At 65.8% G+C, this 23,640-nt stretch overlaps 8 protein-coding genes across 8 annotated transcripts; 4 read left to right on the plus strand and 4 right to left on the minus strand.

Annotated features, from left to right (window-relative positions):
- Positions 1-599: 599 nt before the first annotated feature.
- EMIHUDRAFT_226831 (hypothetical protein) lies at positions 600-1,418 on the plus strand (the record flags this gene model as incomplete). Its single annotated transcript, XM_005788371.1, has 2 exons — positions 600-1,298; positions 1,374-1,418. 2 exons carry the CDS (start codon positions 600-602, stop codon positions 1,416-1,418), a joined length of 744 nt encoding a protein of 247 aa, XP_005788428.1.
- A 765-nt stretch (positions 1,419-2,183) lies between these two features.
- Positions 2,184-3,873, plus strand: EMIHUDRAFT_440718 (hypothetical protein). The gene is made up of 4 exons (XM_005788372.1): positions 2,184-2,848; positions 3,070-3,235; positions 3,306-3,383; positions 3,457-3,873. Exons 1-4 carry the CDS (start codon positions 2,255-2,257, stop codon positions 3,681-3,683), a joined length of 1,065 nt encoding a protein of 354 aa, XP_005788429.1. The 5' UTR covers positions 2,184-2,254; the 3' UTR covers positions 3,684-3,873.
- EMIHUDRAFT_362690 (hypothetical protein) lies at positions 3,856-6,273 on the minus strand. Its single transcript, XM_005788373.1, has 12 exons — positions 6,192-6,273; positions 6,009-6,116; positions 5,881-5,919; positions 5,727-5,810; positions 5,621-5,655; positions 5,465-5,552; positions 5,309-5,385; positions 5,099-5,137; positions 4,758-5,003; positions 4,619-4,680; positions 4,334-4,552; positions 3,856-4,227 (listed from the first exon to the last, which is right to left on the minus strand). Exons 1-11 carry the CDS (start codon positions 6,241-6,243, stop codon positions 4,528-4,530), a joined length of 855 nt encoding a protein of 284 aa, XP_005788430.1. The 5' UTR covers positions 6,244-6,273; the 3' UTR covers positions 3,856-4,227; positions 4,334-4,527.
- Positions 6,274-7,356: 1,083 nt separating this feature from the next.
- On the minus strand, positions 7,357-8,066 carry EMIHUDRAFT_440719 (hypothetical protein). Its single transcript, XM_005788374.1, has one exon. The coding sequence runs from the start codon at positions 8,054-8,056 to the stop codon at positions 7,544-7,546; it is 513 nt and encodes a 170-aa protein (XP_005788431.1). The 5' UTR covers positions 8,057-8,066; the 3' UTR covers positions 7,357-7,543.
- Positions 8,067-10,602: 2,536 nt separating this feature from the next.
- Positions 10,603-11,669, plus strand: EMIHUDRAFT_440722 (hypothetical protein). The gene is made up of 3 exons (XM_005788375.1): positions 10,603-10,992; positions 11,053-11,076; positions 11,147-11,669. Exons 1-3 carry the CDS (start codon positions 10,912-10,914, stop codon positions 11,597-11,599), a joined length of 558 nt encoding a protein of 185 aa, XP_005788432.1. The 5' UTR covers positions 10,603-10,911; the 3' UTR covers positions 11,600-11,669.
- EMIHUDRAFT_467266 (hypothetical protein) lies at positions 11,645-14,099 on the minus strand (the record flags this gene model as incomplete). Its single annotated transcript, XM_005788376.1, has 4 exons — positions 11,645-12,013; positions 12,148-12,411; positions 12,741-12,827; positions 13,674-14,099. 4 exons carry the CDS (start codon positions 14,097-14,099, stop codon positions 11,924-11,926), a joined length of 867 nt encoding a protein of 288 aa, XP_005788433.1. The 3' UTR covers positions 11,645-11,923.
- A 3,991-nt stretch (positions 14,100-18,090) lies between these two features.
- On the plus strand, positions 18,091-18,829 carry EMIHUDRAFT_313515 (hypothetical protein; the record flags this gene model as incomplete). Its single annotated transcript, XM_005788377.1, has 4 exons — positions 18,091-18,210; positions 18,273-18,329; positions 18,400-18,501; positions 18,647-18,829. The coding sequence occupies 4 exons, from the start codon at positions 18,091-18,093 to the stop codon at positions 18,827-18,829; spliced, it is 462 nt and encodes a 153-aa protein (XP_005788434.1).
- A 2,044-nt stretch (positions 18,830-20,873) lies between these two features.
- EMIHUDRAFT_455171 (hypothetical protein) lies at positions 20,874-22,989 on the minus strand (the record flags this gene model as incomplete). The annotated part of the gene is made up of 2 exons (XM_005788378.1): positions 20,874-22,678; positions 22,976-22,989. The coding sequence occupies 2 exons, from the start codon at positions 22,987-22,989 to the stop codon at positions 22,309-22,311; spliced, it is 384 nt and encodes a 127-aa protein (XP_005788435.1). The 3' UTR covers positions 20,874-22,308.
- Between the last annotated feature and the right edge of the window lie 651 nt (positions 22,990-23,640).

Here is a 23,640-nt window from a genome sequence, read left to right on the forward strand (position 1 = left end):
AGGTCGATGGTCCGGGAGGCTCCCGGTACGCGGTAGACGCCGTAGGCCGGGAAGCTGGCTACAGTCAGCTAGCACGCGTCCCCTATGCGAGTATGGCTCCTGCCAGTGCACCAGACTTACAGATGTGTCTTCAGAGGCGGGTTTGTGCCCAATAACGGCAGTATTGGACAATTGGAGAAAACGGCGCGGAACCCAGCGACGCATGCCGGTGAGGCCGATTTTCTTAAATGGTCTTAAAAGAGGGACCACCCCCCGTGCCTGCAATCTCTTAAATGGCAAGTTAAGCCCCCAAACCTCCTCGTTTCTTAAAAGGTCTTAAAAAAATCCAAGAGAGTAGTAAGATCTAAGAAGGCGGGAGAATCCAAAAAAGCCGCCCAAAAAGCCACAAAAAGCCAGCGAGCCTCCCGTTACGCGATTGCTCGCGAAGCGCAGCATGATGCGTGGCCAGCGTGGGAGCAGGCCGGCGCCGACGCTGCCAGAAAATCCGGCCCTCAGAACCCTAGGGTCCCCTAAGAGAGCAACCGTTACGCCTTTGAGGCTTGATCTCTCACCCACCACCAGTGTCTCACACGGACGACCACTCACGGGCGCCGCGCGCAATGGGCGCCGGCTTCGAGCGCAGCCGCGGCTGGCGGGCTAAAATAGACTTTGCATTAGACAAGACTGTATTCGACGAGCACGCGATGCCGCTTGAAGCCGCTCGAGCCAAAGCAGAGGTCAAAGCGTCCAAGCGTCCCGACCTCCTTGGCTTCTCCAAGCCCTCCTGGAACTCCTCCACACTGCCAGAAAACTTTGTTCCGTTTCCAGAGCGACCGATGATGCACCAATTGTCCAAGTATCACTCGCTCAAGCGGTTCGACTACGACCACCGTGCTGAAGTGCTGGAGGCAAGTGATGGCAACTCCGACTCCCAATATATTGGCCGGGGAAGCAAACTGCAGTACACGGAGCGGCACATCGCACGCTCAGCGCCGGCGTTGAGCATTTTACGATCGGCCCCACTTCATCCAGCGCTGAGGGATAAGGCGCGGTGGAACGTGACGACCGGGGGCGAACCACATGAGGCGGCCAAAGCGCACAGGCTGCGGGCGGAGATGCAGCTCCGTTCCGCGGCACGCAACTCGAGGAGGCACGGGGTTCCTCCCGGTCGCGTGGGAGCTATGGAGCGCTCCGTTGCACTCATTGATCAAGAGCGAGCCCGCAAGAAGGCGACACGACTCTTTGGAAACACAGCCCGTCCCGATTCACGGCCGCCGCTCTCGGAATCTGATAAACTTGAGCTATCGCCGAGTCGGCAAGTGCCTTGCAAAGCAGTGACCACCTGGAGCCTTGGCGGCTTCTGCTGAGTCACTGGTTCTTCGCCGCTGCGGTAGGCCTGCATCGGTAGAAAGCGCATTGGCTTTGCCTCTTTCGTTTAGCACATATCATGTCGCGCCGCGGTCGGTCAGTGTCGGTGGTGGGGTGTGTGGTGTCAGGTGTTTCGCGGCGACGGGTGGCGGTGTGCGGTGAGAGCGGAGGCGGGTCCTGCTGTCCGTCGAACTTGATATGCACCTTTATGATCAACGCTCCTCACCGCATGGGTTGGCGCAGAGCCGCGAGTCTCCACCTCTTCGCGCGACCCACCACGCCACACGCGGGGGTTTGCGAGAAGGCGGCGGGCGTGAACAACCGGCCGAGAGTATGTTCCCGTGTTTGCCGATAGCAGCAGCAGCACAGCAGCAGCAGGCCAGCAGCAACGGACGACAATAGCTCAGAGAGAGGGGGTTGGGGTCTGTCAACTGTCATCAGCAGTCACGAGTCCTCGAGTGCCAGCACCACCGCAACATTCTGTTTGTGCCAGTCTTAGTGTATTGTTGGCAAATCAAGACACAGAGCTCACACAGAATCACAGCGGGAGGAAAGCGGCGAGTCGCCAGTGTGCAAAAAAGAAAAAAGAAAATAGAAACCCGGGGAGGGATGTGGGAAAAAGAAAGAAAGAAAACAGCCGACCCAAACGAGGGATGGGGGAGGAGGACAGGGTCGTCCCCACCTGCACGAGCAGGATTTTGGAGGACGATCAGGGGGACAGGTGGGCTCTCCTGCTCCTGACAAGGGACACGAAAGGCGCGCAGCGCGGTGCACGGTGGAATCCCAACTCCACTGAGGGATGGGAGTGCGAGTGCGTGCTTTCTTATTTGCTATGTCGCAAGTGTTTCGGGGCGCGAGCCGACTGGCGCGTGCTCGCGCGCTCGTCGCCAGCGCGCCGACGCGCGGCATGGCCGGGCCGTCCGGGGCGGGCAAGGGCGACCGGCGTGGGGGGTTCTGGAGCAAGTGGAACGCGGCGACGCAGCAGGAGTTTGCGCAGGAGGTGGCGTTTGAGGGCGACAAACGGTCCGAACGGCGGAGATCGCCCCTCCGATCGGTGGCGCAGGCGGCTGCGCAGGACCCTCGCGACGACTACGACGACCTCGAGTTCCTTCTGGACGACTCGCTCGAGTCGGTGGGCGAGGCAATCGGTGGTGAGGGGCGCGACGGCGGGCGGGGCCAGGCGGCCGAGGAGCTCGAGGCGGTGCGTGAGGCGCTGCTGAGCGACGACGCCGTCTCCGCTCGACGACGCGCCGAGCTCCTTGGCCTGCTCGACGAGCTCGGCCCCGCCGCACTGGCCGCGCCGGCGCGGTACCCGCCTCCCGGCTCCGAGGGGCGGAGGGAGGCGTTGGACCTGGACGAGCTTGGTCTGGACGACGACGGCGGGTCGGGGGACCTGTCGATGGTCTCCTCCTTCCTCGACTCGGTCCGGCTGCGCGAGGCGGGCGCCCTCCCTCCCGGCGGCTTCTTCGCGCACGTCTTGCACACGAGGGCCGTGTCAAAGGCGGCGCACCCCCTTGAGACGCCTCCGAGACACCTCCTGGACTCCTCCGAGACACCTCCTGGACTCCTCCGAGCACCTCCGAGCACCTCCGAGCCACTCCCGAGACAGCTCCCAGCACCTCCGAGCACCTCCGAGCACCTCCGAGCCACTCCCGAGCCACTCCCGAGACAGCTGCGAGACAGCTGCGAGACACCGACCGTCTTGCGCACGGCGTGTCGCAGGTGACGAGCGGGGGCAAGAAGCGCTCCATCTCTGTGCTCGCAGTGGTTGGGAATGGAGCCGGCAGCGCGGGCTTCGGCCTCGGCAAGGACGAGGAGGCGACGGAGGCGCTGGTCAAGGCGTGCAAGGCGGCGCGCAAGCAGCTGCTGCACGTGGACCGCTTCGACGGCCGCCTCTCTCGCACGCCACGCGCTGCTTGCGGAGAGGTCGCCGGATCACTCGCCCAAGCTGTGAGCAGGCCGCACCATCTTCCACGACATGGAGGACACGTGGGCAAGGACCAAGTGCGTCGTCCTGATGCGGCGGGCGGGGTCGGGCACGCGCTGCTCGTGGCTCATGTGGTGATTAATCACTTAATTAGGTCCTTAATGATGTGATGAATTAATTAGGCACGCGCTGCTCGTGGCTCATGTGGAAGATCCTCAACGCCTTCGGCATCACCGACGTCTCCGTCAAGGTGCACGGCTCCAAGAACAAGATCAACCAGACGCGCTGCATCTTCAACGCGCTTCAGCGGATGGTGTCCGCGCGCGACGTCGCGAACAACCGCGGCAAGCGGGTCCTCGACATGACGCCGCGCTCCTCCATCGCCCAGGCAGGCTACCGCCCGGACTAGCCGCCGCAGCTCCAGGAGCGCGACGCATTTATCTATCAACGCGCGCTAGTTCCTGCCCTGGGCGCTGCGTGGGCCAGGGCGGGCCGCTGCGTGGCGGGGGCGACCCGACGAGCGGCGAGACTCAGCCAGTGTGGCCGAGTGGGGATCCACAATCACCTCGCCGTCCGCAAAAGCGAGTACTTTCTTGTACACGACCAAACAAGAAGAGGAGAGAGAACACAAAGGCTCGAGACGGCGAGTCGCGAGAGCGAGTGAGCGAGTGCGAGACACCGGCGGCGAGAGGCAGACCAGAGCGCTCAAGAGACAAGAGACCGGCAGGCCGCCCGCGCAAAGTCCGCTCGCGCACGCGCTCACACGGTCTCGCCCTCTCTCTCAAAAGCCGCACAAACCCACAAATCGGGACTTGCCTGTGAAAAGAACGTGTCCGGCATGCAGGACGGCGTGGCGAGTCTCGAGCGGCCGATGCGGCCCGACGCCGCGCCGTCCGCCTCTCGATGCGTCACGCGGCCTCCGGGCTGGCCGCCTCGCGGACAAAGAAGGTTGCCTTTGCGTGAAGGCGGGGCGGGGGTGAGCGGGGGGGAGGGGGGAGGGGGAGGAGGGAGGGGGGGGAAGGGGGGGGGGGGGGGGGTAGGAGCTGGGGGTTGGGCGACCTGCGGGTGGAGACCCGCCTCGAGCAGCGACAGCGGTGCGTCTGCCTCGCCCACGACCAGCCGCGGGTAGTTCGAGACGAGCTCGAGGCCGGCGGGGCACGCGGCCGCCGCTTCCGGCGAAGCGGCGGTGACCCAAGTCCGCACGTGGCTGAGGGGCGCCTAATTAATTCATCAATAGTTAGTTAGTCAATTAATTAATGAAGTCCGCACGTGGCTGAGGGGCGCCTAATTAATTCATCAATAGTTAGTTAGTCAATTAATTAGTTAAGTCCGCACGTGGCTGAGGGGCGAGCCTGCTTCGGGAAGCGGCGGCTCAGCCGCTTCCCGTCTGGCAGCCGCGCGAGCACCTACACACGGGGACACGGCGCGGACGAGTCCCGGACATGTCTCGGCCGCGTCCCGTCCGGAAGCAGCCGGCGAGGACCGTCGTCGCGTCTGGCCCAGCGGCAGGCTCGGCAGGGAGAGCCTCCGCCGCCTCGGCCGCCTCGGCCGCCCGGCGAGCGTGCGCCTCCGCCTCCGCCTGCGCGGCGGCGGCGGCGGCGGCGGCGGCCGCAGCCGCCTCGGCTTCAGCCGCCGCCTTTGCGGCCGCCTCGGCCGCCGCCTTTTGCTCCTCCTCGTTGATGACTGACGCGGCGAAGTCGACCTCGAGCTCCGTCTCGATGACGCAGACCTGCTCACTCATGCGCCATCCTCACCGACGGCTGGCACCCCTCCTCCTCGAGCGTCGTCTCTCTCTGTGTGTGTGTGTGTGGGGGGGGGTTGCACCTCATCTGCGGGGCGGAGCTCCACGACAAAGAGCTCGACCTTAGGCGGGCGGGGCGGCGGGGCGGCGTCAGAGACGGACTCGCCGCCGCAAAGAGGGGAGCTGGCTCCCCGAGGGGCAAGGAAGAGAGTGGCTGTCCAAGAGGCGGCCCTCCCCTCCCCCCCCCCTCCCCTCCCCCCCCCCCTCTCCTCCCCCCCCCCGCCCCTCCCCGCCTGCGCCGCCCCGGTGTGCAGCATCACGGAGTCGCCGAGGGAGAGAGTGGCGCGCGAGGCGGAGAGGTTCCGCTCGAGCGTGCCTACGAGGACACGTCCGAGACATGTCCCAGACATGTCCGCGACGTGTCCCTCACGCGCCAAGGGGCCGCTCGGGCGATCCCTTGGCGTCGTGTCCGCACAGCGCGACGAAGTTGTCGTCGAGCGGCTGGAGCTTTGCGAAAGTGCCGCGCGGCAGCTCCGCCTACTCGCTCCCTCGACGCCTCGGCAAGGCGCCGCCGCCGCTCCCCACGCGCAGCTGCGCCCTCTCGCCGAAGAGAGCTGCAGCTGGTCGCCGTCACTCGCGCCGAGCGCACGCATGATCCAGAGCGGCACCTAATTAATTAATTCACTAGCTATGAATGAATGAATTAGGCGCCGAGCGCACGCATGATCCAGAGCGGCACCACGACCGAGCCCTCGGGCGCGGAGAACTCGAGGACGCCGACGTGGCGGGCCGCGCCTAATTAGTTAATTAATAGTTGATTACCTAATTAATTAGTTAGGTAGGACGCCGACGTGGCGGGCCGCGCCGCCCCACTCGAGCTTGAAGAGCATCGGGTGGGGCATGCCTGGGGCGCGGCACGACGGGGGGGGGAGGGGGAGGCGGAGTCGGGAAGGGCGGCGCTATGCCGTGGCGCGGCGGCAGAGCGCCGCTCGCCTCCCTCCCCGACGCGGGCCATGATCTCTTGCAGCGTCGAGGGCGGGAGCAGCACCTTGTCTCCGTCGGAGAGGGAGGGGTTGTCCATCGCCTCGGAGGAGAGGCAGCCTAAGGACACGTCCCACACATGCCCCACACCTGTCCCACACCCGTCCCACCTCGCACCGCTGCAGAGGGGCTAGCCGAGCACGCCCCGCCACGCCCCTCCGAACCGGAGCGCGCCGCCGAAGGGCATGCCGGGCGGGAAGCCGCCTCCGAGGGCCGCCGGGCCAGGCCCCATCCCCCCTCCCACCCCTCCCATCCCCCCTCCCACCCCTCCTCCGAAGCCGGGGTTGTAGCCTCCGTCCACGAGCAGCCCCGGCGGCGCCTCGCCTCGCGACATGGCGAGCGCTGCGGCGAGCATCGGGTCGTCGTCGTCGTCGACGTACCCGCCTCCCCCCCCGTACCCTCCTCCCCCCCCGTACCCCCCTCCGTGCCCTCCGCCGCTGTACCCGCGCCTCCCCCCGCCCCGCGTGCCGTAGTCCCTCCGCACCCGCCTCCCCCGGCTCGGCAGCTCCTCCTCCTCCTCCTCCTCCTCATCATCGTAGTCCTCGTCCTCCTCCTCAGAGTCGAGCACCATCGGCGCGTGCCGCGAATGCCCCGACCCGCCACCGTACCCAAACCCGCCGCCGCCGCCGCCGCGGCTCCCTCCCACCCCTCCTCCTCTGCCGCCCTGCCGGCCGCGAGGCGCGGGGCGAGGCGCGGGGCGAGGCGCGGACAAGCCTCCGCTCGTGCCTCCGGCTCCGGTGGAGCCGCCGTTGAGGGTCTCGTCCGGCCCGCCGCCGAAGCCGAACCCGCCGCCCGCCCCGCCGCCCGCCCCGTTGCTGCTGCTGCTCGCGTCGGCTCCACCAGAGCGGAGGAGCGCCGCCGCGCGCTGCGACTCGAAGAAGGATGCCGTCGGGCCGGCGCCGGCGGTGGGCGGGCGGGAGGCGAGCTCGGCGGCGGCACGCGCCTGCTCAGGCGGCGGCGCGGGTGGGGTGGGTGGGGTGTGGGGTGGGGGGGGGGGGGAGGCAGGCGGGGCCCCGGCTAGGGTGGGCTGCGGCCAGGGGGGGGGGGGCTTGACAAGCGGGAGGGGAAAAGGGCCCAAGGCTGGCTGCCTGTCTGCTGGTCCCTTCCAGCTGGTCCCTTCCAGCTGGTCCCTTCCAGCTGGTCCCTTCAAGCGGCAGAGACGGGCCCCGGCGCTGGGGGGGTGGGACTGAGCCCTGTCCGTGGGGAGGGGTCGCGCTGGCGGCGCACCTCCTCTTGAAGCTCCTCCGCGCCCGCGTCTGCGCCGGCGCGCGACTCGCGAAGCGCTGCGAGCACCTCTTCGCGCTCGCGCCTGGCGGGAGGTACACACACATGGTTGGGGAGGGGCCGAGGCTGAGCGGGCTTCTGCGCAGGGGCACGGGCTGCGGACGCGCGCAGGGGAGGTAGTGCGGGGCTGCAGGAGGGGGACGGGGTCGGTCAGACGCAGGTGCAGGAGCGGCTCGTGGGGAGGTATGTGGGTGCGGGAGGCTTTAGGCTGCTATTCTCCTCGTCGCCGCCCGCTCCCTCTCGTCCGCCTCGTGCTCCGACGCAGCTATGGCGGCGGCCAGCATCGCGTCGCCCGTCGCCGGCGCGTCGGCCGCGGCAAGCGGGGTCCCGCACATCTCGCAGGCGGCGGCGCCCGGCGCGTTGACAAAGGTGCAGACGGGACAGGCCGTCCCATCACCAATATCCATCGGCTGCGGCGCGGGCGGCGCAGCTTCCGAAGGCCCGCCACCAGCGAGCGGCCGATCAAACGGCGCCCGCGGCGGCGCTCCAACAGCCGGACGAACCTTCTCCGGCCTCACGAACACACCGTGCAGAGGCGCGCAGGAGAAGTAGGCCACGCCGCCGACCGAGCCGTCGTTCCGACCCTCTGGGCCGTCAAGCTCCACGCCGACCCAAGTTCCTTCGGAGTCAAAGTCCGCCTTTCCGACGTAGCGCACCGTGCCCTCGCAGGTCCTTCCCGTCAAGCGCACGCGGGCGCCGCAGGAGAGCGGGTCCATGAGACTGATGGATGTGTCTGGGCAACGGACCAAAGAAATCGCATGAGGCCCGTGCGATTCTTTCTGCAGAAAACACGAGATCGACGCGGAGGGCGTGTCCCTTGCGCAGTCCGAATCGTTTCGGAGGGCGTTCCCTTCAAGACGTGCTATGCAGGTGCCAGGTGGAACGCTCCGCTCTCTTTGCCCCCTTTTTACTAAAGCAGATGGATGGAAATGACAAACAAATTACGTGTGAGTGTTAGAGTTGTTTGGTATTGCTAAAAATCTCTCTCTGGAAATGAACTACTCTGAGGTGGTGCGCGCCGAGCACGTTCCCAAATGCCTCAGCGTGTCGCACCGCTGGATGGTACATCATGAGGCTAATAGTTTGATAGTCACGGTTAGTGTACACCAACTCGGCCGTAGCTTTTTTTTTTACGCCGGCTTTTCCCGCCCTTCCACCCCTCTCTTGGCTTTTTTTTAGGTTTGTTCGATCTCAACAGAGATCACAAGGAGATTGAGAGATTGGCAGAATGAGTTCCGACCAAATTGGGAAACCGCTGGAATACTTGTACACGGTATCGTCACGGAGGCGCACATGGTGGCCGTCGTCGGCGGGGCCAAGGGTAAGCTTGCGACCGTCTCGTTCTGGGCCGAGGCCCTCAATGACTTTAACACCGGCTACGGGTTCGTCAACGGCACCTGCGGCTACTTTGGCAGCTTCAATGTACAGGTCGCTCACACGCGCCGATGCGAGGAGATGTCCATCAAGGTGCGCTACTCCTCCGCCGTCTTCCAGGTCCGCGCGTGGGCCGCCACCGTGCGCGGTGGCTACGTCTATGACCGGATTTCGGGCCCAAGGCATCGCCTCGACGTGTCTATCAGTGCCCCGGGCAACGCACCGGAGCGCACTTTTCCACATGGTCTGCTAGGGCAGTCCTTTTCCTCCTCGGTCCCACGGAATGGGAAGCAGGACAGTTACCCAGCCGCGGGACGCTTCGCCACTAGTGCGCAAGCCGAGGGAGCCATCGAGGGCACGGCGGCCATGTATGAGGTGGAGTCGCGCTACGCCACGCGCTTCGCATTCTCTCGCTTTGATATCGCGATGCCGACGACGCAGCTGCAGAATGACGTCGAAGCTGCCAGAAATGTGCTCCCGACCAACACAAGGTGAGCACCACGCCGCACCTACCTAAACAAAAGCAGACCCGCAACAACCCCACATGCCATGCTGGGAAGCGCAGCGCACGCGGCCTTGGTACGCCCCTCCCATCCGCGGATACGTACGCACGCGAAGGGTAGCGAAGGGGAGGGGACGGGTCCATCTCGTATAGCAGATACCCTCTGTATGCACCCGACGCCAACGATCACCCACACGCAGACGGCATCGAGATTACATAACTCTATGGCGGGCCCGACCTACTATCTCTACCTTCTAAGCTTAACACGCCGTCTAGGATCAAGTGATATCACAGCCTTGTTATTGAGAAGAAAATACCTCCTATGGCGCTGTGCGCTGGTCTGTGAGAGGTTGAGGTGCGAGTGTAGAAACTTCTCTAAATACTAAGTGCATATCTTGTAACAAAGTCGGACTGGCTACTGTGCGATAACGCTGTCAAAAGGAGACTAGTTGCAAAAAGTCTCACGGGGAAAACCCACCACAAAAACTGCAAAAAACGCGGTCACGGCCAGCTCGGCACTATCTACTCAAAAAAAGTGACATAAGTATCACTGACATTATGGACATAGAGCACCCACACTTAAGCGTTCCGCGCACACACAAGGTCCGCCTGTGTGCGCCGCCAGCTTCCCAGGGCCATAGCGCGAAAAACGAAGGAGGAGATGCATCCTAGCTGTCGCCACCGAAGGCGACTCGACGTCGCTGAGATCGGAGATCAAGCTCTGACAGGTCACACGTCGCTCCTTTGACGCCGACGTGACTCACCCGTGCAGAGCGCATCAGGACACGGTCTCGACGCGCTCGGTACGACGCCTGCGACCCGTCTCGGGTCAGGTGGCACGACGCTCATCGCGCCTGTGATCCGGCAAAAGGAGCGGGCCGGGGGTCCCATCCTGGGGGTGTTTTTGTCTTTGTGTGTGGGGGGATGGTCGGCGACTTACCCCGGGGACAACAAACAAACCGGGGTCGAGAGCCCCTCGCCAACGCGCAACGGACGGCAACGCAGACAAGCACAGCCCAGCCCTCGCTCTCTGGCTGCGCCAGCAGCTCGTAGCCGCGCGCTCTTTTGCGCCCGCAAGCGGATGCCCTCCTCCGCGAGCGAGGCGCGAGAGAGGAGCGAGACGGCCGCGACGCGAGTAATGTCGATGGAGCTGTTGTAGCGAGAGGACGCGTACGAGGAGGTTGGTGGGGAGGTCGAGGACGGGGCGGCGGCGGCGGCGGCGGCGGCGAGCGACGGAGGCGGCGCGAGCGGCGCGTGGGTGGGGCGGACATCGCCTATATCGTCGAAGCCAAAAATAAAAGAAACGAATCCTGTAAGTGAGATCGCATGTGGACGTTGCTGCTCTTTGCCTCGTCCTCTCTCCTCCCGCCCACTCCTGCTGCGTTGTTGCAGCGGCGGCGCGAGCTCCTCGGAGCGGCTGGATCGCTGCTCGGCGCGGCCGCGGCCGCTCCGGCGCCGGCGTTGGCTCTCGTCAAGGGCTCGGCGCCTCCGCCCAAGACTGGACCAAAGGAGCGCAAGTGCAAGAGCATCGACGAGTGTGAGGCGCTGGGCGAACGCGAGCGCGCCAAGGCAGCCGAGGGCGCTGACGAGACGATCGAGCGCACCCGAGGCGGCGACCGGTATCGCGACCTCGCCGTGGGGCAGGGCGGCAAGGCGGTCGCCGAGGGCGACGCAGTGGAGATCCGGTACCGCGTGATGCGGCTCGGGACCAAGGCGCGCGACGGCCTGTCCGGCGAAGGGCAGACAATCTTCTCCTTTGGGTACGGCGAAGACGAGGCGCGAGTCACGGGACGGTGCACGATGTGGTTCTAATCCTAAGCGTTTCATTGAGAACAGGACCGCGAGGGCGACACGCTGCCGGTGCGGCCGGCCTGCCCCTCGCAGCCTGCAGTCGCCGGAGCACCGCACAAGGAGTGGCTGCCTTGATCAGGTCCGGCTCGCGGGCCGCAACCTGGTCGCCGGGGTCAACGACGCGCTGGTCGGCATGAAGCCGGGCGGGCGGAGGCGCGTGCTGGTGCGCCCCGAGCGAGGCTGGCGCGACCTGACTGGCGCGTGCGCCGAGGGTACAAAGTCGCTCGGCCTCGACGCGCAGAAGAGGACGGACGCACAGTCGGGCAACCTGGTCTTCAAGGCGGACATCGGCGCCGCCATCGAGAATGAGCTCGCCTGCCAGAACAAGGTCTCCCTCCCTCAGCCACGCACCTACGGCGCAAAGGCGCGCTTCGGCAGGCGCTTCGACGAGTCACTCCTCGTCGAGCTCGACGTCGTCGGCTTCGCGGACCCGCAAAAGGCGGCGGGTGGGCTGGACGTAAGCTCGAAGGCCTTCAAGTGCCAGCAGAACCCGTTCGCCGACGGCTGCGACGACGGAGTGCCCGTCCAGTAGAGTCTCCCGCGAGACGGATATGTGAGAGGTCGAGGTTGTGGTCTGGATTCAAAAAATCGCTCCATGCCGCTGTGGCGTCGCGCTCTCTCGAGTCTGAGGATGTCGACTCTCGTCTCTCTCCGAGCCATAACAGCCACAGCGGGTGCCGCGCGGAGACGCGCGCGAGCGAGGCCGCGCCGAGACCGAGACCGCGAGAGGAGCGAGACCCGAGACGCCGCTGTGCGCTGACAGAGTAATCCTCCCGGCACCGCGCGGCACCTCCCGGGCACATGGCCGAACACACTGTAGCGCTACTCGGCGTCCCCAGCAGCCTCATAGTATGACTCATAGGAAGAGCGACTGGTCAGCGGCGAAGGCGGCGAGCGGCTCGATGAGCGACGACGAGATGAAGTAGAAGAGGATGCCGACCGCAACCTCGCGGAGGCGAGAGGGGAGCGTCGGGCGAGGGGCGGGCGGCGGCGGGGCGCGGCGCTGTGGCGGCGGCCCGGACTGAGATTGCAGCCAGCAGAGAGGGAAGGCTGTGCTTCAGCGGCCGGTGTGGGCCGGACCGAGATTGGCAGCGCGGGCAGCACTCGCTCGAGGACGGGGAGGAGGGCGAGGGTGGCGCAGAGGCCGGCCAGGACGGCGATGGCGCAGGCGGCGAAGGCGGTGATCGAGGAGAGGCAGGCGCGGCCGACGAGGAGCGAGTAGAAGACGAAGTCGCCGAGCCCGAGCTTGATGCCGTGTCCCTCGTACACCAGCCCGGGGATGGGCTCGTTCCGCTGCTCGGCCGTCTCGACGAGCACTTTGAGAGGCCCGCGGGGGGTGAGCACCTGCCGGGCGGGGAATAATACATAATATTGTGATGTGTTTATGCCGCGAGGGGGGTGGGCACCTGCCGGGCGGGGAATAATACATAATATTGTGATGTGTTTATGCCGCGAGGGGGGTGGGCACCTGCCGGGCGGGGGCTGCTGGTGACCACGATGAACTGCTCGTTCCTCCTCATCAGCCGCGAGGGGGCGAGCACCGGGGACGGGCTGCTGTACTGCCCACCGCTGTCCATACCCCCACCCTTCCCTTGCTTCTACCCCCACACCCGCCCCTGCCCCCACCCCTGCCCCTCGCCCCTCGCCCCTCGCCCCTCGCCCCTCGCTCGCACCGCGACGATGTCCCAGAGCGCCACCGCGCCGAGGACGCCCCACGTCGTCCACTCAGGCAGCTTGGTCAGGTTGTACGCGATGATCGCCTGTGATGGTTGTATTATTCTTATATATTACTATTGCAGCCTGGTCGGGTTGTGCGCGATGACCGCCTGTCGAGACAAAGCCAGCGAGTGGGTAGTGACGCGCCAGCGGGCGGCTCGGGTCCGCTCTGTCGGCGGTGATCGCCGAGATGAGCACGAGCGACGTCTGCCGCGAGCGAGGCAAGTCGAAGCCGCACCTTCAGCACCGCAGTGCGCCGTGTTGCGGCATCGCAGGTGCGCCGTGTGTTGAGCCGAGGCTGCAGGGCGGCGAGGCGAGTCGGCGCCGCACCTGCGCGCGCAGCCGAGGTCGGACCAGAAGACTGCGGCCGTCCTGTGTGAAGTACGGCGGACGTGTCTTGGACGCGCCCCTCCCGGCCGGACCAGGAGACGGCGCCGGCCGCCCAAACGGCGCAAAGGCTCCCGCCGCGGCGAGGACGGCGAGGTCGGGGAGGGTTCCGGCCGGGTCGTAGGCGTCTCGCACGCCGCGGAGCAGCTCCGAGCCTGGGGGGGGCAGGGTGGGGCGGGGTCAGGGCTGGGGGCTGGGGCTGGGGACGTTGCGCAGCAGCAGCAGGCAGCCAGAGACGAAGAGGGCACCCACGACCGAGAAGAGCAGAAAGCCGTAGATGGCCGCGTAGCAGGAGAAGCGGTACAGCAGGACGAGCCTCGCAGGGTTAGGGTTAGGGCGAGGGTCAGGGTCGGGGTCAGGGTCAGGGTCAGGGTTAGGGTTAAGCCTCGCAGTCAGGGCGAGGGTCAGGGTCGGGGGTAGCGTGTGGCAAGCGGCGGAGCGGGGCGAGCCCGCACGACGACGAGCTGTGTCTAGGAAGTGTGTACGACGCGCCCGCTCGTCACCACAAAGAGGAGGGCGACCATCGCGAGCGCGTTGAGCGCGACGCCGCCGGCGATGGTGGCCGCGTCGTCCGAGGAGTGCTCCTGGTACACCATGATCTCGGAGAAGCCGGAGGCGGGCTGCTCGGCGGCGTCGACCGTCTTGAGCAGGTAGACGACGATGGCCATCGTCGCGCAGACGGGCGCGAGGAGGGAGGCGACCTGCGCCGCCGGATCGAGCTCGTACTCGCCGTCGCCGTCGCCGCCGTCGCACTCGCCGCCGGCGCCAGCGCCGCCGCTGCTGCCCGCGCCGCCGCCGCTGCTGCCGGCGACGTCGCTTAGAGGCTGCGACGACAAGGCGCGGCTGTCGGCTGATGAGGAAGCAGGCTGCTGCGAAGGAGCGGCGCGCTCGACGTCGACGGACGACTCTCCGAGCTCGATGTTCTGCATTCGCGGCGCGGCCAAAAATAGCGAAGTAACGGCAGAAAATAACCCGCGCAGCGGACGCGCCGCACCCAAGGGTGGCGTACGGCGTGTTCGAAGGACAGACACGATTCGGGAAGCGCGTCCCGGGAGACGCCCAGGTAAAGGATCCCAACGGAATCGGACCCTGTGGAGAAGAGGAGATACGGACAGCCTTTGGGGCGGGCATGTGGGGAGGAAAGCTGCCGAGCACGTGGGAGGTGATAGACGCGGAGATGTACGCGATACTCGCATACCTACGCAAAGTGGCGAGCGCGAGCGACACGCGCAGGCGCGACGGTCTAGTACTATGCGACTGCAAACCCGCGCTGCAGCAGATTGAGAATGCGCAGCGTCCGTAAAGGGATGCCAGTCCTAGAGGCGATTGCTTACTATAGATCGAAGCTAGAGGCAGTGGTCTTTGTGTGGGTGCCATCGCACGTGGGAATAGCCTGCAACGCATACGCCGACGCAGTCCAGTGGCGACAGCATACCTGGGAAATAACGACACGGAGGACGCCTCAAAAGTGGTGCGGCAGAGGACACAGTCACAGAGAAGAGCAAGAGGGAGATATAGTGGACCGACGGACGTACGGACACATGTGTCAGAGCGCGCACGAGTGGGTGTGCGAACAATTCCGAAAGACAGTGAGGCCGGGATCGACTGGTTGGGTAGTAGTCTAAGTTCTGAGCCTGGAGGCCTAACGGGTCTAAGTGTGGCTAGCCACGCTGGAGTGCTTGCGCGGTCTAAGATCAGCGGGAGCCTCTTACATCGGCTAAGTCGGCCGTGGACGGCCTGGGGCCAAGAGGCTCCCACCGTGATCAACGTACAAACGATACGGCGCAACCCCCAAATTTTCTTCGCCTGCGGCGGGCGATCGATCCTTCTCATGCTCAGCAATCGCCGCCTCAGCATCCTCCTCTTCCGATTCTCGTTGCTGCTTCTTGAGCGCAATCTTCGGCGACTTCTTCGCCAAACAGTTCTCACAAATAGCCTCAAGCTCAAACAAACGGATGTCAGAGAAGCCTGTGTATGCTGGTCCTCTTTGAACGATCCGCGCGTGAGGTAGCATAGGGCCTTGTTGACAGCAGCCAGCTTGTTGCGCTGCTTCGTTGCGATGAGCTGATTGGGATCGCAGAAGTGCATGCCAAGCACCGCCACGATCTTGAAGCAGAACACATCGCAACCGCATCGTCCGCACTGCCATCGGCATGCCGCGCCCGCCGCTTCGCCGCAGCCGCCTTAAGGCACGCATAGCGGCAGCATATGGTACGTTGCGCGTACTTGAGCAGGCGTTGCGCGCCGCAAGTAGCGCACTGGCCCTGGGAGAAGGCGATATGGCGTCGTGCGCGGCACGCGGCAAACGTTGGTCGGGACGCGTCCAGGTATTTTTCGGGTAAACCTGAAAGCTTTTCAGGTATACCCGGTTTTACCCGGAGTTGGCCTTATGTCGTCTAAGTTCATGGCCCCCGACCATGGGGGTCTAAGTCCGAGCCCGGCTCCGTGCGGGGGCTAAGTTGAGCGCTCGCTCGCTGCAGAGGCTAAGTGTAGAGCGACCCTCTAGCCCTACTACCCAACCATTCGGGATCGCACACGGCAGGGGTGGCGGGACGGCTGTGGAGCGAAGTGCAAGTGGCCGTAGCCAGCCTCAAACACCCATGGGACAATAAGATGAGATTGCCAGATGAGAATGGGGGGGAGGACAGGCGAGCGACATTTGACGACGTCGGGGATCACGATGTGACGACCAAAATGATCTTGGCACTTGGGAGCCAGAGGGTGAGACAACAGGCCGGGGTGCCACATATGGGGCACACCACAGGCGCATTCTAGAGGGGGCGCGCGACTTTGCGCGCGAGGCGGCGCAGCTTGAGAACGGCGGTGGGCGAGAAGCCGCCGCCGAACGTCTCGTGGAGCAGCAGGTTGAAGTTGTTGCGCTTGACAAAGATCGCGTCGTGGTAGAAATCGCGATGCGCCTTGACGTAGCCGTGGCCGGTCTTGTGGGAGAAGGGTTGGCCGGGCTGCCCGCGCGCCTTGTTTAGGCGGCGGGCCTTCTCTTCAGTGTTGCCGAAGGCGTAGGAGTGGCCAACGGAGGCGGGCGTGCCGCCGCTCGAGCCTCGAGGCGTTGCCAACGCCCGTCGAGGAGGTCTTGAGGAGGGGCGTCCAGAGCTTGACTTCATTTACTTCATCGCATCCTCCCGGCCCAGCGTGGGGTTCTGCGAGGTCGACCTTGTACCCCTCGTTGTACTGCCGGGTGAGCTCTGGTTTCTCCTTGTCGCCGTGCACGACCGGCGCGTTGGCCGGGGCGCGCATCGCGTCCGCCCAGGCGGCGAGGACGCCGTCGTGGGGCCGCCGGTGGTGGGCCTTGTTGTAAAGGTAGTCTCCACAATCGCACAGAGATGCTACGATTGCGATGACTGCTGCTCACAATCCTTCGACTTCTAGGATTGAGAGCGAGGCTGCTCTCAATCCTAGCCGTCTAGAAAAGAAGGTTCACCCACAGTGTATGTAGTCGTGTTGTTGATGTTGTGTCGTGGTGAGAGAGAGAGAGAGATTTTTCTTGCATTTTTGCTCCTAGCAAGCAAGCCCACTCAACCCCAAGTACTCACCGTTTTACAGTGGTGTTTTTGTCGCAGAGGCTGCAGCCTCTGCTGGGGCGGAATGCGCGGGGTTTTCGGCGCGATGCCCTCGGCGAGTACACGCTACAGCTGTGCCGCACGCTCTCCTGCGCGCGCGTGACGTGTGGGACGCGTGCGCTGCGCTCAAACGTCGCGATTTGGCGATAGGCGTTCGAGCCGGCGCACAGCGGATAGGTGCGCCGCGCAGGGGGGGTCGGAGGGGTGCGAGAGGGGGCGTGGGTCGGGCGCGCACCGGCTGGCTCCGGGAGCGGCCGTCACGTCGAGGAGTGGGGCTGTCGGCGGCTCGAGCGCCGAGGCGTGCCACTCTGCTTCGCCGCCGACAGCCCCTCTTCCGAGCCGGCGCGTGGCGACGAGCCGCGGCCAGTGTCGCTGGTTCCTTTGGCGGCGCAGCGTTTATCCCCCCCACCCGCGCCCGCCCGCCCGCCCGCCCGCCCTCAGGCCTTGCCCCTCCGCAGGCGCGGGAGCGCTCGCCGGCGAGCACCTCCTACCTCTCGTCGCCCGGCTGCTCCCTTCCCCCGTCACCCGCCGCGCCCTCGCCCGGCCGCCTCACCGCGCACGGAGCGCTCGGCTGCTCGCCGCCGCCGCCGCGCGTCCCGCGCCGCCACGCTTGCCCCCTCTCCTGACGCGCACCCCGCGCAGACGGCGCTCCGGGACAGACGGAGCAGCGACCGCGCGCGCGGTCGCTGCTCCGCCCCTCCGTCGCGCGCGCCGCGCGCGCGCGCTCTGCCGCCGCTGCCGCCGCGCCCCCCTCGCCGTCTGTTTCCCGCCGTACTCGAGTATGGTGTGCGGTGCGCGCACGCGCAGCGCACACAGCAGCACCTCCCCACACCCCACCCACCCCGTCGCGCCGCCGCCGCCGCCCCCGCCGCCGCCGCCGCCCCCGCTGTAGCGTTTGGGGGGGCGACTGGCGACGGCAAAAATGCAAGCCCCGCCCCTGGCCACTGTTAGCAATACCAAACAACTCTAACACTCACACGTCATTTGTTTGGGGCAGCCTGGAGTGTCGTGGTGTGAGCACACAAGACTAGCGGAGTGCACACCTGCCTTGGCGGGTGAGGGTCGTAAGAATCAAAGCCGCTTGGTGCCAAACGTGCTCGAGCGCGCCGAAGAGAGACGATCTACGCTGAAAGGAGGAAAAAAAAAGCCAAGAGAGTTGGAGGGCGGGAGAAGCCAAAAAAGCCTCCGAAAAGCCACAAAAAGCCAGCGAGCCTCCCGTTACGCGATTGCCGCGAAGCGCAGCAATCGCGTAACGGGAGAAAACCCCCGCAGCGCTCGCTTTCCTGGCTTATCCAGGACGCTATACCCCTCCCGCCTCGTCCGTCGCCCGGTCCGGGACGCGATGAAGTGGCTCGTGCTCGCCACTGCCACCGCCGCTGCCACCGCCGCTGCCGCCACGGACCCGCGTCGTCTGCAGTGGGAGGACAACTGCGTGTACAACTGTCCCAACGAGGCGTGGCCCGTGGCCCGCCACACCGCACTCTGGGCACGCCCGTGAGCTGCACCGGCCTCCCTCGTGCGCAGTGGATTGACGACGGCGCGTGCGACCTGGAGTGTAACATCGAGGCTTGCAACTGGGATGTGCGTGCCCGCTCCCCGCCCGCGTTAGCCACCGGCTGGCACACGAGCTGCGGCTCCCGCGCCTCCGCAGGGCCGGGACTGCTTCCACGACGCGAGCGAGTGCTTCGAGCAGTCGAACGGCGCTGATTACCGCGGCAAAGTTGATCACACCAAGTCTGGAAGGACCTGCCAGGTGAAGGGGCGGCCACCCCACCCTCCCGCAGAGGACTCACAGACACACAGCCGAGGAGCTTGCGGTCCGTGTCTCTCCCCGCGGCGCGACCCTCTATAGCGTACCGATGCTCCTCCCCCTCCCCCCCCCCCCCTCGCCCCCGCAGGCTTGGGCCGAGCAGATGCCGTGGCACCACACCATGACCGTCTTTGACTACCCCGACGCTGGCTTGGGCGGCCACAACTACTGCCGCAACCCGACCGGCCGCGAGTCTGGGCCGTGGTGCTACACGACCGACTACCCCGACGTGGAGTGGGAGGAGTGCGACGTGGGGGAGCCGAAGAAGTGAGCGCTGGAGAGAGAGAGACGTCCATGACAAGCCCCTGTTGCCTCACCCGAACACCTCACACGCTCGGTCATCAGCCTCCGCTCGCCATCCCGCGGCCAGGTGCGACGCCAGCGAGCCGAGCCTGATCGCATCGGCGCAGACCCGCGCTCCCGCGCAGTACGCCAAGCTGGACGGACGCACGTACGCCAAATGTGAGGGCACGTACAAGCGCTCGGACGACCTGATCCAAGGCAAGCCGATCTGGGACCGCATCGACCCGGACAGCTCGCGCTTCATCTTCTTCTGCTCGGGCAAGTGGCGTGTCACCGGCTCGCAGTGGCGCGAGGGCCTGCTCGCTGAGAACGGCGGCTCGTGCGGCTCCTTCATCTCCTCCGACGATGGCGCTGCGGAGTGGTACGCGGCAAAGTGGGATGGCGCGGGCGCCGTCGCCGCCGCCGTCGCGGCGGACGGCCTCATCCCGCTCAAGCTGCGCGAGGGGTGAGTTCGGCCGAGATCGCGAGATCGAGCGAGATCGGCCAAGGCCATCCGAGATCGAGGGAGATCGAGCGAGATCGAGGCCGCACAGCATCACCCGTGAGTGTCTGCGACCGTCACAAGGGGGGGTTCCTCTCCTCTCCCCATCTTCACAGTCACAGTCACCCGCGCCTTCCCTCACTGCCGTCCATGTGGTGCGTTCGCGCAGGGCCGACGGGCACGTCAAGGAGCTAGAGGTGGTCTACTACGTCGCGAGCTTGCCGCCGAGTATGCAGGGCGTCAAGGCGCGCGCGGCCCCCCCTCCGCCGCCCACGCCGCCGCCCACGCTGCCGCCCTCGCCGCCGCCGCCGCCGCCGCCGCCTCGGCGCTCCCGAGTCGACCCGAGGTGTGACCCCGAGGGGACGCGAGACTAGGTGGTGCTGCTGCCGATCCAGGGAGACGCCGACCTCCTCCTCTCCTTCAGCGAGCCGCGTCCCACACGCTCCTCCGCCACGTGCGACCACAACCCCCTCCCCGCTGCCGCCGCAACCCCCGCAATCACTTCCTCGCTGCCCGACTCGCCTCTGGGTGTGTGACCGGCGTCTCCTCACTGCGCTGGCTGCTCGTGCTCAGGTGGCTCGACGAGTCGGTCGGCGTCAAGCAGTTCACGCTGCCCGCCTCCTCCGAGTTCTTTTGCGGCCGGAAGCCGAGCGAGGACTTCGACGGGCGGCAGCAGGTCGCCGTCCCTTTTCCCTCCTCCCCTCCCCTCCCCTCGATTCACCTCGCCCCTCCGCCCGCAGCGCGCCACGCTCACCGCCGCCACTACCGTCGCCGCCACCGAGGAGTGCGTCGACGCGGCGACGCCCGGGTACTGCCCCTCGCACCTCAGCGTGTGCGAGACGCTGCTCTGCCCGAGCTGCCTGCTGCCAGGCACCTCGGAGACTAGACGCCTCTCGGACGCCTCCCAGACACCTCCTAGCCGCCCCCACCGGCGCTCTCGCCCGTGCCACCCTTACACCCCTCGCCCCCTCTGGCAGGGCTGTGCGACTACACCTGCGGCTTTTGCAGCGTGCCTCCCCGGCCGCCCCCGCCACCGCCGCCACCGCCGCTTACCGACGAGGAGGAGTGCAAGCTGCACATCGGCGTCTCTGGCTTCGAGGAGGGCGACTTCAAGCTCTTCCTGTACAACTACACGCAGGACGCGGCCAACGCCGTCGCGGGCGGCGACATGATGGACTACGACGACTTTGTGGCCACTTCGTGCTCTCCGGGCTGCGACGACCTGCGCCTCGGCAACGCCGAGTGCGACATCGCCTGCAACACGACCGAGTGCGTGTGGGACGGCGGCGACTGCGGCTACGACGGCGGGTACGGCTTTGAGGACAACTGCGCCACCGCGTGCCCGGTGGCGTGGATCGGCGACGGCTACTGCGACGAGGCGTGCTACAACTCGGCGTGCCAGTGGGACGGCACCGATTGCACCGCCGACAGCGGGTGCGCCGACGGCTGCATGCCCAACTGGATCGACGACGACGAGTGCGACGAGCAGTGCAACAACGAGGCGTGCGGCTGGGACGGGCACGACTGCTCGCACGAGGCGGACGAGTGCTACACGGACAGCCGCGGGATCGACTATCGCGGCCACGTGGCGGTCTCCGCGGCGGGCCACCAGTGCCAGGTCTGGTCACACCAGACGCCCAACGCGCACACCAAGACCGGCCTCGCCTTTCCAACCTTTGGGCTCGGAGGGCACAACTTTTGCCGAAACCCGGGCTCGGCGGAGATTGGGCCGTGGTGCTACACCATCGGGGGCGCGCGCTGGGAGCTCTGCTCCGTGCCGCCGCCGTCGGACAAGTGCAATGTCGTGCTCACGACATTGGAGGCGCAGGTCACCGAGGGCGACGTCACTTATGGAGTTGAGGTGTTCCGCCTGACAGAGGAGGATGCGAATCATCACCGGCCGTGGTGGCTAGTGCCTTACGAGAGGCACGACACCGATGCGTCTGCCTTCAGTGGCGCCGGTGTTATCCTCGGCATCGTCGCCGCAACGATCGTCCTTCTGCAAAGTATCTTTTGGCGGCCTTCCAGTCCGACTTTCAAAGCTCTCCGCGTGGCCTCCGCCGCCGTGGGGGCTGCCGTTTGTGTGATCGCCGTCGGCTTATTTGGCCTCCAGATTGCGATTGGCGACGGCGTCACGCCTGATCTCCTCGCCATCATGGCTTGCGGGCAAGTTGGCTGCGCCTGCCTCGTACTGGCCACCACGGTCCGAGTCCCCCTCGGGTGGCGCCGGCTGGCGGGCGCGACCTCAGTTCTGTCTCTGAGTGCGGCCATCTTGATGTTGGCCCGAGACGTCGTCTTCTGCGCCTCGCACCGTGGCTATTGCGTCACGGAGGGGATTGCGGACGCCGCGCTCGCCGTTGCCGCCGTGCCTTGGCTGCTGGGCGTGGTCTTGACCACGCATGCCCTTATGTCCAACGATGAAAGGCCTTTGGGCGCCACGCAAAAACTACTCCCGCTGGTCGCTGCCAAAGCTGCCGAGCGGGGCGCCGCGAGTGGCACGCTAGTTGTCGGCGGCACCCAGACAACCTTCCCGCCCTTTTGGCTGGCATCCCCGACCGCACCCCTGAATGTGTCAGAGGTGGTCCTCGTGGCCAACATGATTAACGAGGGACATGAGAAGGAGTGAGTCTTCGTCTGGCCGAGCTGTGCGGTCTTCTGTTGAACGGAACGGTGGATTAATTCCGGCCTGTCATCAATTGGCCTTCTCCAGGGTGCCGAATGCCTTCAGTGGCCACACCCTCGCCCACGCGGAGACCGTAAATGCCAAGTGTTTCACTAGTACGGAGACCACCGGCAACCGCGACTAATCGGACGCATCGCAACGAACGGGGCCGTAGATGACGTAGATGGCATTGGGCCAATCCTTGAGTGGGCGCTGAACACTAATTGTGCGTGAGGGTGGATGTGTACTCGGAATGAGGAGTGTCTGATACGTTGTGGCAGTCTAGCGTGCGTGCAGCGGTGGCTCAGAGCCAGCTCTTGTCTGTCTGGGTTGCAGTATCGGGAGACGAGTTCCCCGTGAAGGTGCCGCAATATCCAATCTTCTTAAAATTCCTGTGTAGTGGCGGCGTGGCCGGCGTGCCGTCCTCCTGCCAGCCCCCAGCCGCATATCCGCATCCTCCCTCCCAGCTCCCTGTAGACGGCGAGGCGTGCGGCGCGTCGGTGGTCCGTTCCATCAGCCGCGCGCAAGCCTCGTCGCTGAGGCGCGGCGGCGAGGAGCCCGCGCTCCACTCGTGGAGGCAGCGCGCCGAGGCCGCGTGCCGGACCAGAGCCGCGAGGGCGGTGCGCCCTTTGCTCCCCGACGCGAGCGTCTCGACGTCGGCGAGGATTGAGCAGCTTGGTGTCGCGTGCGCGTGAGGCCGACGTTGAGCCGCCGCTCGTCGGCGAGGAAGCCGACCACACCGACCACACCGCGGCAAGAAAGAACCTTTAAGGAGGGAGGGATGGGAGGACGGCACGCCGCCACCACACAGGGATTTTAAGGAGAGGAGTGAGTGTGGAGATTTGTTTGAGTGTGGTGGGAGAGAGAGAGAGAGATCTTCTTCTCTAGTGTGTGTGGTGCTAGCCGTCGCCCACCCTCGGGCGTCTACTTGTGAAGAGAAAGCGGTACAAAAAATAACCGCACTCTCTCACGTTACAAGGGACATTCTGCAGAGATGCAGGGAGTAGCACTTGGAGCACTTGGAGTGCAGTTGGCAGCCTCACATCCAGGGCCGGGGAGCTAAGGAGCGCACCCAGCGGGCCGGATGATCGGGATCGGGTTGCGGGCAAGAGAGCCCTAGCCCTGGGGGTGCGCGTTCGCAGGGAAAGGGCCGTAGAGTAAACACGGGTCTCCGAGGGTTGGCTCCGCGCTCCGGGTTTCCCCTAGCAGCAGACCGCCCCCTATACTCGGAGCTATAATGAACACCAGACATGCACACGACACGCACTCTCACACGACGTCACCGCTCGCGCTCGCCATTTTGCGTAAGTATGCGAGTATCGCGTGCTCGGGCCTCGGCGGGCAGCACCTCGACTGGTGCTCTGCGAGTCGCTAAATGTGCTGCTGTTTGGCGCACATGGTCTGGCTGCTCGGTTCGTTGCTCCCGGGGACCAGAGACCGGTGGTGAACCACCGGTTCGGTACGACCCGCAGCCTACTCCTACTACCGCGCGCGCGCGCGCGCAGGCCGCCGTGGGCACGGGTGGGGCGAGCGCGCGCACCATGGTCTCGAGACGTGCCCGCCGTTCTGCCGGATGATGATGTGCTCCACGTACGTATACGGACACGCACCGCGCAGTTTCTTTCTTTCGACAGGA

Source organism: Emiliania huxleyi (assembly GCF_000372725.1).
Source record: "Emiliania huxleyi CCMP1516 chromosome Unknown EMIHUscaffold_135, whole genome shotgun sequence".
Classification (NCBI taxonomy): domain Eukaryota; phylum Haptophyta; order Isochrysidales; family Noelaerhabdaceae; genus Emiliania; species Emiliania huxleyi.

What these genes read in the sequence shown, in the direction of transcription:
- EMIHUDRAFT_440718 (XM_005788372.1), top strand. Translation starts at nt 2,255, where the DNA reads ATGGCCGGGCCGTCCGGGGCGGGCAAGGGCGACCGGCGTGGGGGGTTC. An exon ending in GCACGTGGACCGCTTCGACG is followed by an intron (nt 3,236 to 3,305) that starts GCCGCCTCTCTC and finishes AGCTGTGAGCAG; the next exon opens with GCCGCACCATCTTCCACGAC. An exon ending in GATGCGGCGGGCGGGGTCGG is followed by an intron (nt 3,384 to 3,456) that starts GCACGCGCTGCT and finishes TGAATTAATTAG; the next exon opens with GCACGCGCTGCTCGTGGCTC.
- EMIHUDRAFT_440719 (XM_005788374.1), bottom strand. Translation starts at nt 8,056, where the DNA reads ATGGACCCGCTCTCCTGCGGCGCCCGCGTGCGCTTGACGGGAAGGACC.
- EMIHUDRAFT_440722 (XM_005788375.1), top strand. Translation starts at nt 10,912, where the DNA reads ATGCGGCTCGGGACCAAGGCGCGCGACGGCCTGTCCGGCGAAGGGCAG. An exon ending in TTGGGTACGGCGAAGACGAG is followed by an intron (nt 10,993 to 11,052) that starts GCGCGAGTCACG and finishes CATTGAGAACAG; the next exon opens with GACCGCGAGGGCGACACGCT. An exon ending in GCGAGGGCGACACGCTGCCG is followed by an intron (nt 11,077 to 11,146) that starts GTGCGGCCGGCC and finishes TGCCTTGATCAG; the next exon opens with GTCCGGCTCGCGGGCCGCAA.
- EMIHUDRAFT_362690 (XM_005788373.1), bottom strand. Translation starts at nt 6,243, where the DNA reads ATGCCCTTCGGCGGCGCGCTCCGGTTCGGAGGGGCGTGGCGGGGCGTG. An exon ending in ACACGACGCCAAGGGATCGC is followed by an intron (nt 5,386 to 5,464) that starts CCGAGCGGCCCC and finishes TCGTAGGCACGC; the next exon opens with TCGAGCGGAACCTCTCCGCC. An exon ending in AGCTCCGCCCCGCAGATGAG is followed by an intron (nt 5,004 to 5,098) that starts GTGCAACCCCCC and finishes ATGAGTGAGCAG; the next exon opens with GTCTGCGTCATCGAGACGGA.